The sequence below is a fragment of the Agrilus planipennis genome, unplaced genomic scaffold (assembly GCF_000699045.2).
Source record: "Agrilus planipennis isolate EAB-ADULT unplaced genomic scaffold, Apla_2.0 scaffold27, whole genome shotgun sequence".
Lineage (NCBI taxonomy): Eukaryota > Metazoa > Arthropoda > Insecta > Coleoptera > Buprestidae > Agrilus > Agrilus planipennis.
The window spans coordinates 312551-322545 of record NW_020439094.1 but is presented as its reverse complement, the minus strand read 5'-3'; the positions used below and the strand labels follow the sequence as shown (position 1 = coordinate 322545).

At 36.5% G+C, this 9995-nt stretch overlaps 1 protein-coding gene across 1 annotated transcript; it reads left to right on the top strand.

The window, feature by feature from the left end:
- Positions 1-8887: 8887 nt before the first annotated feature.
- On the top strand, positions 8888-9474 carry LOC108735362. The gene is made up of 2 exons (XM_018467300.1): positions 8888-9061; positions 9100-9474. Exons 1-2 carry the CDS (start codon positions 8888-8890, stop codon positions 9472-9474), a joined length of 549 nt encoding a protein of 182 aa, XP_018322802.1.
- Positions 9475-9995: the final 521 nt, after the last annotated feature.

Sequence of the window (9995 nt, the reverse complement as noted above, 5' to 3'; positions counted from 1 at the left end):
AAAATGGGATAATTAGATATGGGAGCATTACTAAAAATATGTTACAAATTGTTTAGTTGTGATAAGGAAATGTGTAAAATAATTTTTGTATATTTAAAAGAAAGAAAAACAGTTAATAAGAGAAAATAGAAGAGGAGATTGATCTAAATAAGAACTGTAATTTAATGAAAGAAGGAGATTTTTCTATAAGAATAGTGAACGAAAATTGTTCCTTAATAACGCATCAGAATACAGATAAAGGCAAGAGATTTGCTCATACATAGGGAAGATTCACGTCTTGTAGGCATGTTCATACCAAGAGGATATTACGTTTATTTTTTGTGAAAATAACCTAATGTTCTAATAGGGATATACAGGGTGGCCCAAAATGGAGATAGAGCAGCTACAGATTTTTGGAATCAAAGTCGATAGAACCGAACTTATCTACATATCAAGTTGATTCGTTTACCAGCCAGAATGCGCCATAGGTACAAAACACACAAAATTTGGTACACGGATATGTCCGTACGAAATTCCGGGGTAGAAGGCCAAAAGAAAGAGAATGCGGCTATCTCTTTTATTATTATTGTTTCCCTGTTCTTCTCAGTTTACACTGGTAACATTGAGCAAGTGAAGACGGGCTAATGCCAAAGAACCTCACTCACATCTTTTGCGAAATGATATTGAAACCAATTTTCTGTTTTTAAATTTTATAGAGCTAACAATACTTGCCGTGGAGTGGGTGGATCGGCTTGCGAGTTTCGATGATCTAGGGAGCCGGACCATAGGTTCAACCATAATGGAGGGGTTCTTAAAGAGAAACCAGAGTAAGACAAGTCCCTGAAAGGCAGCAGCTCTTTCAGTACTCAGGGTGGCAGAGATCACGAAGATCGGTATGGACAATACTGCGATGTGGAAGGCAACGGGAAACCACCACATTATCATCCCGAGTAAAATGTACTGCACAAATTAAATGATGGCGTCCTCTGGTGTAAAGCATTCCGGACGTAAACTAGTCCCCCATTTGGATGTCCGGGCGGGGAGTACCTCGGGGGATGTCATCAATAAGTGCAATAGGGATAGGTGCAATGTTTCACGAGTCGGAGCGTGGAATGTTAGAACAATGGGGGAAGTAGGAAAATTAGACAATTTAAAAATAGAGATGGACAGATTACAATTAGATATAGTAGGTATTAGTGAAGTCCGTTGGCCCGAAGCTGGAGACTTCTGGAGTGGGGACTTTAGAGTAATACATACAGGATCGGTAGCAGGTAATTCGGGGGTAGGAATTGTAATGCGTAGGAAAGTAGGGCAGAGTGTAGAAAGTTATTTACAAAAAAGCGATAGGATAGTTATGGTTAAATTAAACTCAAAGCCGGTAAGAACGGTATTAGTGCAGGTCTACATGCCTACATCATCTTACAGTGATGAAGACGTAGAAGCAGTTTATGCAGATATAGAAGACGTGTTAAGTTTAGTGAAAGGACAGGACAACCTAATAGTATTAGGAGATTTCAACGCAGTAATAGGTGAAGGTAAAGTGGGTGCAATAGCAGGTTCCTTTGGATTAGACAATAGAAATGATAGGAGAAACAGGCTGATAGAATTTTGCGATAAACATAACTTAACCGTCGCGAATACTTTATTCAACCATCACGTTAGAAGGCGCTATACGTGGAAGATACCAGGTCATTTAGAGAGATATCAGTTAGATTACATACTTGTTAGGCAAAGATTTAAAAATCAAGTGAAGGACTGTAGGAGTTATCCAGGAGCAGATATATAATATAACATAGTAGTTATGAAGACCAACCTTAAATCCAAAATTCTGAATAAGAGGGACGGTAGGAGACGTCTCGACTTAGAAAAGCTAAAATGTAACCAAGCGCGTGATAGGCTAGGTAAAAGGACAGACGAAATACTAAAGACGGTTGGAGAAACGAATGACGGGGACATAGAGACAGAATGGAACTGCATTAAAACGTGCTTAAAGTCAGCAGCTACAGATATACTAGGTCTTAAACAAAACGAAAGCAGGAAACCCTGGATAGCAAATGAGATTGTAGGATTAATAGACGAAAGGCGGAAATACAAAAACAGGACAGACGAAGAAGGACAAAAGTGTAGGGCAGCTAAGGAACAGTGGAAAGAATAATAAGGCGCCAGGTGTAGATGGGATACAGGGGGAAATTCTAAAACATGCAGGACAAGAGGTTAGGGATCGTATGTTTAAGCTAGTTAGTCACATTTAGAAACGGGGAGGATTATAAACGGAACGTAGTAGTAACATTACCTAAGAAGAAGGGCGCGGATAGGTGCGAGACATTTCGAACAATTAGCTTAACTTCCCATGCGTCAAAAACCTTAACTAGAATTGTACAGAGGAGGATGGAAAAAAGGGCGGAAGAACTATTAGGGGATGATCAATTTGGGTTTAGAAGAAATAGAGGAACGCGGGAGGCCATTCTAGCTTTACGGGTAACAATAGAGAAAACGATAGAAAAAGGAAAGAGTACGTACATAGGATTTGTAGATTTAGAGAAAGCTTTTGACAATGTTAAATGGGACAACATGTCAAATATACTTAAAAATGTAGGGATGAGTTACAAAGATAGAAGAGTGATACTTGGTTTGTATAAAGAGCAACAGACAGTTATAGAGCTAGGGATGCAACGTAGAGAAGTAAATATTAGGAAGGGTGTCAGACAGGGATGCACATTGTCACCCCTATTTTTTAATCTATACATCGAAGACGCCATCAACATCATTAAAGACAGTACAACTGTAGGGATAGACATGCAAGGGCAAAAGATTAGTATGCTTAGATTTGCAGATGATATAGCAGTATTAGCGCCTAGCAAGGAGGACCTAGAGATAGCTTTAAATAAAATGGAAGCGGTACTGACAGATCAGTACTGTGTGAAAATAAATAAAAGTAAAACTAAAACGCTCGTGAACGGTTAATTTAGAAATTCGAAAAAGGTTGTTAAAAGTGTATGTTTGGAGCACGGCGTTGTACGGGTGCGAAACATGGATAGTGGAAGCGGCGGAAAAGAAAAGGTTAGAAGCGTTCGAAATGTAGTGTTACAGGCGGATGATAAGGATATAGTGGGTGGAAAAGGTTAGAAATGAAGAGGTATTGGAAAGAATAGGAGAACAGAGGACTCTATGGAAATCAATAAAAAATAGGCGAGATAGGTTGGTAGGACACCTTCTCAGGCATAGGTCTAGTCAGAGACATATTAGAGGCAGAAACAGGAGTTAGGAGGAGGTAGAGGTAGACCTAGATTAGATTACTGTTCGCAAATAGTTAAGGATGTGGGCTGTTCTAGTCTTAGGGAAATGCGAAGTTTAATTCAGGATAGGAAAGAGTGGAGGTACGTGTCCAACCAGTCTTAGGACTGATGACCTTATGATGATGAAGAAATATACTTTTAAATAAAACCTATTTTTAAATGTACATTATATGGTCCGAACACGAAAAAGTAGGGTAAAGTACATTCACCCTTGTTTGGAACTCTTTTGGATGGTTGAATAAGTACGTCAACGATTTGTTTACAGAGACGTGCATACCTTAAATTCAGTTTATGTCTCTTATTAAAGACTAATATCTGGAGAGCAAAAAGTTTCGTTTATTTGTTCATAACGTACCTTCACTAATATTTCAATTCATGTAAAACCCCTAGTAGATAAGCAATCTAGCGCAAAATCCCATGTATTTTCTTATGAACATTCAAATAGCTATATTTAGTTCCTATAAATGGGGTTCAATAACCAATTATTATTATTATTCGTATTTCTGAAGGTTCCAAACTGCATATCATAAACGTATTCAAATATTTGTTTTATTGTCTATTTACAGTTGGATACATTTTATAACTTAGGTAAGTTATCCATGTGAACAGATTGTGGTCAACAAAAGAGCCTACGCAATTATTTACTTTTTCTTAACTTCTTAACGTTTCCAACCAGTATAAATATATTACTTTGATATTATCATGTTAATTATTATTACAGTTAACGTGTGTGGGGTAACGCAGTATAGTTATTTAAAACGTTCCAATTATCACTCCTGAATTTCCGCACATATTGTATTAGTGGTGTACGATTTTCAATAAAAAGGGAATTCTTGAATTTTGATTCTTTTTAAAAACACAAAATCGTACACAGGACGTTTAACTGGCGCAGTCGTGACGGATGTAGTAAAGTTTGGAAAACATAAAGCATAAAACAGTGACTCTTGGAGAATTATTACTTTGAATGCAATATCTCGTGCCAAAAACCGCGATATGCGCTAAATTTTAAGTTTCCGACATCCATAAGGCTTCCAGGACATCAAAAATCAAAGCATAAATTCATCACTTGAGACATCCGTCTGCAGTAAAAAATACTACAGCAGCAGTCGACAACTGACGTCAGCACTAAAGTCTGGAGTGACAATCCCAGAAAAAGGAGGTCATCTACCGCACCATCATCACAGAAAAATTATCCTCTTCGGATTTATTAATTCATTCTTCAGCAAATAGCTGAACAACACAATAAAAATCACCGAAACTTTCGGAAAAGGGTCCAAAGGAAGAAAACGAGTTCGACGTACCCTAATCAAAGATGCGACTTCAACATATTCATCTTGTAAAGCTGCTACCAATACTTATAACATGTTTACACCAAGTACGACCACAAAAGGTGGAAATCAAAGATCTTAACCGAAAATCAGGTATTTTACCATTAAAATTATAAACAGCAAGAGTTCAGTTAACCCATAACACTTTTACTCATAATTATTCTCTGAAACCCCTTAGTAGTCAAGTAATAAATATAGAAACAAATTTAAACACTTCACAGGTTTCCTTTGATAACAATTATGACGACTTAACACCGACGCACGAAATTACGTCAGGAAATCAATTATTTAAAAGAACAATTAAAAATGATTCACCGGGAAATATTTTACCAAGAAAATGTAAAAAACCAAGGTTTAATTAACGCATTCGTCTCAGTACTTAAGTTCGTGTCAGAAACCTTAGATGCAGAAGGTGGAGAACGATATGACAAAGCAATAAATACATTGAAGCAAGATCAAGAAAACTTAATTAATTTTTTTAACAAGCAAATATCCATTAATAAAAAGGTAAACCAGGTATGCGAGGATACAATTAAAAACATATCGGCTAGTATTGGAGTAATTGAAAAATTATTTAATAGTCTTAAGGTTAGAGAAACCATCTCTAATAATCTTTATTCACTTAAGTTCATAATTAATCAGTTAAAAGTTCAGTAATCAGTACATTACAAGCAGCAATAAGCTTCGCAACTCTCAGGCACCTGCACAACAGTTTTAATTTGTTTTTAATCTTCATCTAGTAAAGTAACTATTTCATGATTTTAATGATAATAATGTAGTCATTAGATGCTATGTATACCAGATCAATCAAAATGCTAATAGCAATAACCTTATCAAGGAAGTTATTTACCTATTTAGTATGATTTAAACATTTTTTAGACTATATGATCAATTATTGTACATAAATATGTGTTCTGACTCATTTTACTTCTCAAAAAACAAATTTTTAGGATCATTTCTTTATTATTTAAATTATATTGAGCATGTAAGCAAATTGGACAAAAGATTGAACACTAACAATAAACATTAACTGTAAGTGAACGCAATATTATTGATGTACGAAGGGGCGTTTTTAAGTTCGCGGAATGGGAGGTAAGAAGTGGAAATAAAAGTACCAATTTATTTTACCTTTTCAATATATTCACCTGATACTCCTATTCATTTTTACGATCTTTCAATTAACTTACGCATACCTTCGAAAAAAAAAATGTTTTGTCTTTGTCTGAAAAATATGCCAAACCTGCATCCTTCACTTCTTCGTCGCTTGAAAATATCTTCCCACGAAGACTTTCTTCAAGTTTGGGAATAGGTAATCGCTGGGAGCTGGATCAGTACTGTAGGGTGGGTGAGTCGAAATTTCGAAGCACATCTTCAACAGGGCAGCCATCGCAACACGGTTCTTGCGAACAGACGCTTTGTCGTTCAGAAGGAGGACACCTTTGGTCAATTTTCCTCTTCTTTTTTGTTTGACCGCTTTAAGGTTGAAGCATAGTTAAAGAGACACCATTATCTTTCTAATTTTCTTTTGAATCCCAAAAGACTGTGACACCTTAAACTTCTTGGGTGGTGGTATGCTTTCTTTGTGCTACTGTATAGAGTCCTGTTTTGACTCAGGTTCATAATGATAAACCCAAGTTTCGTCCCCAGTAACAATTCGAGTTAATACTCCATCTTTATCTTTACTATAGAGATCTAAAAACGCGCGAAAACTTCATACGCTGTTGTTTCCGAGGCGGAGTGAGCATTCACGGCATCCATCTTGCGCTGAATTTAGTCATGCCAAGATGATCGTGAAGAATTTTAAAAATGGTTATATCTGATATTCCTACCATTTCTGTGAGCTGTTTCTTCTTAAGTCGAGCATCTTTCAGTATTAATTTTTCGATTTTTCGAATGATTTTCGGAGTGGTCAACTCGATCTGTCAGTGGGTCGTCTTCAAGTGAGTCCTTCCCTTGCTTAATGAGGGTATGCTACTTGTAAACTATGGTTTTTCCTGGACAAAAGTCCCCATAAACGGATGACATCGATTTTCTTCATATTTCACAATTTGTTCCCGATTGACTTCTTTCGTTGACGATCTTTCAAAGACTACTGGCCTAATTACGATAAAATTTGATATTTATACTAATAATGAGTTGCTTAATTCGTAATGACTCGAGTAAGTATCCTCACTAATGACCTACCTACCCATTCCGCGAACTTAAAAACGTATTATTCCATAATTAATCTTATTCATAATTCTTTTAGTTTACAGTTTAAAATGAAGAATTCTTTTTTTTTGTGAGTGATAGATGATCTTTTAAACGCGAAATAGTTTGAATGCTATACTCAATAATGTCAGATGTATTTACTGTTTACTTCTCATTTACAAAATAATGCCACAACGGTATGTAAAGTACAATGGAAAGCCATATTTTGGACGCCACTTCAAAAATGAAAAAACAGGCATAAAAAGGCTGCATACTCATCCACAACTAATCGTAAGCTTGAAGTGATGGCAAACAAATCCAAATCTGGGTCAGCCGGGTGAGTACCTTTCATGCACGAAATCGACTTTTGTATATATGTAAATATTTCAGTATTTTTATTAAATTTTTAATTAATTATCCAGGGTAACATGACGCCCTTTCACAGTTTATAAATATGGATCTACGTGCTCAAATTCTATTAAATATACCTACTATTAATTTAAAATTTGAAAATTTATATATTAAATTATGTAATGTATTTACACTTTTGGCCCATGTAAAATGTTGTCTTATAATACCCAACGAATATTAATTTTGTTTTAATCGACACTGACGGTTTATATGTATTTTAGTTTCGGGCTCTCCTGAATCTACCGAAGCAACTAAATTAATGCACGGTTTCTAAAAGACGAATTGCAATTCTTAATGAGGGTTGCAAAGTAACAGATTTGTATTTGTCGAATATGACTATGATAGCGACATGAAACGACAAAATTACAATAATAACATAAAATTTGATTCGTCTTTGATAAACAGAACAAAAGGTAAAAGCACACGAAAAACAATGTCTTATTAAATTAAATATGCGTTTCTTAATATTATCTGAAATATTGTTCAATGAAATCTACAACTATTAAAATAGAATTACATGTTTTAAATTAAATGTTAGGGATTTAATTCACGCGCCTAATTTCTTTTCCTTTTCTTAAGTTGGCATTCGCCATTTTTCACCCCCACTTTTATAAAGTTTATCATTGTAAGGCCCAACCGACGCCATTATTGTCAGTTGCTTTGTGTTCTTTGTATCGAACAGTCGTCCAAATAAACGGGTCTTTATTAAACTAAATTAATTGTGTTTCACTGCGTCTTAACCTCACCAATATTAAATACCTAGACTTTTCTGAAAAAAAATTACTCTATTCTTAATATTAAGGTGACCACGAATAGTAAAAGATTAAATTAAGAATCAGTAACTTCGATTTTTCGATAGAAGACTACTACTAGTCTTAATCTAACCATCAAGGTGTGGGAACACTCGGTATAGCAATAAACAATTCAAATGTGTAACAATTAAAGTGCTTCATTTGTGCCGACTTAGTAAAATCGCGCCACAGTGCGAGGTCATTGACATTTATACACCCAGACGAAAATCGCTGAAACATCTAATACCATAAGACCAATGTAAATAGTTTTAGTATAAATAGCATGTAAATAATTTAATAAACCAGTCTATCATAAGGCTCACTTTTATTTAGATGCTGCAATAGTATCAACCCTTGGATGCTGCAATAGTGTCAACCGTTGAATGCTGCAATAGTGTCATAATTCATCATTGATGCAGAAATGTGTCAAACATTATTATAAAACCGGTTCTTATCAGAGCCAAAATTTGCAATAGTCATACAATCTACTACAGTGATGATCCCGACTAAGAACAAATTACTGCAAATGAGATAAATTTATGACCACAGCTGTTACCTGAACTGCTGTCAACGAAGAAAGGAACGTTGTCGTTTTGCCCACTTACAACTAGCCGCCCAACTTCCACCTTCAACCCCTGCGATTAGTGTAACAACGCAACGAACCGACAAACAAATAAAGTGCCACCGGCACCAACAGATTCTACAAAGAGATTGTGATTGCACATTCTGCTGCTGGTAGTGCAACTGCCTCGCCACTGGACTCACTCATCTTAATTCTGTCATTGCAAATCATCAGCCTCCTGTGGACGGCCTACCGTGAGTACCGGCGAAACACTCAACGGCACATAAGCAAAAAGGATGCCCAGGCCAGCCGCAACGTGAACGCCTAATCATGTCGTCCTCAAAATGCCGATCCTCCCTCCCCTGTCCACCGACTGACTGGCCCTCTGACCCTGAACTATGGTTTTGCATGGTGGAACGAAGCTTTGAGGCCTCCGGAACTGATTTGGAATCCACAAGACTCGGATACGTGCTAGGCAACCTTGACCCTCGCTATGCGGCAGAAGTGCGCGATATCATTGTCAACCATATGCCACCATCAAGGCAGCACTCATTCGTCAACCGGGCATCTCCCAAGAAACACGAATGAAACAACTCTTCGAGTCAGGAGATTTGGGGGATAGGAAACCCACGCAATTTCTGCGCCATCTACGCGGTCTGGCCGGAACCACTATGCCGGACAACTTACTGCGAACCATTTGGTCAAGTCGTCTCCCGCTTAATGTTCAAGCTATCATCGCAACCATGTGGGACAAGGATCTGGATGAAACAGCAGGGGCAGCTGATTGCATCATGGAAGCAATTCAAACGGAAACCATAGCTGCAGTTACTCCCACGACCAGTTCCATTCCGGAGACCATTCAAACTTTAACCAACACGATATATACCCTCCGGATGGATCTCAACAACATGAGATGAAATATGGTGGGGAAATTGAAGAACCAATCCCGTTCAAATTTAGGCAGTTTTTTACCCCGACGACGTTCCAACCACAATTTTCGATAGTCATTTAAACGATTACAAGGGTATACTTCACTTACCGAATAATTTAATGTTACGCTATAAAGATCTGTTTTATTAATCTACATTGGATAATGTTTATTTCGAACTGTTAGATAATGGAATGACAAAATTATCAAATTCCTTGTATAAAATTCAGTTATTTGAACTGCCTCAATAATAGTAATCTTTTGCAAAGAATTCAGACTCACCATCAAAATAAACGATAAAAACAATAACAGATCAGTATTCGAATCATCCTTTATTTTGGCATTTACAAAAATGTGGTGTTCAGATTTTTTTATTCAACTTTACTGTAAAGGTCAATAAGAATCGCTTTCAAAATTCAAGTAGGCTCACAAAAAACGAAAGCGTCTCAACTCAAAAATAGTTACGATTAGAAATAAAGGAAAAATTCTAAAGCGATGGTAAAAATTGTA

Bases quoted from the DNA above. Each gene is read 5' to 3' on its own strand.
- LOC108735362 (XM_018467300.1), top strand. From the start codon at position 8,888: ATGTCGTCCTCAAAATGCCGATCCTCCCTCCCCTGTCCACCGACTGAC. The intron at 9,062-9,099 runs GTGCGCGATATC...GCCACCATCAAG, and splicing joins ACCCTCGCTATGCGGCAGAA to GCAGCACTCATTCGTCAACC.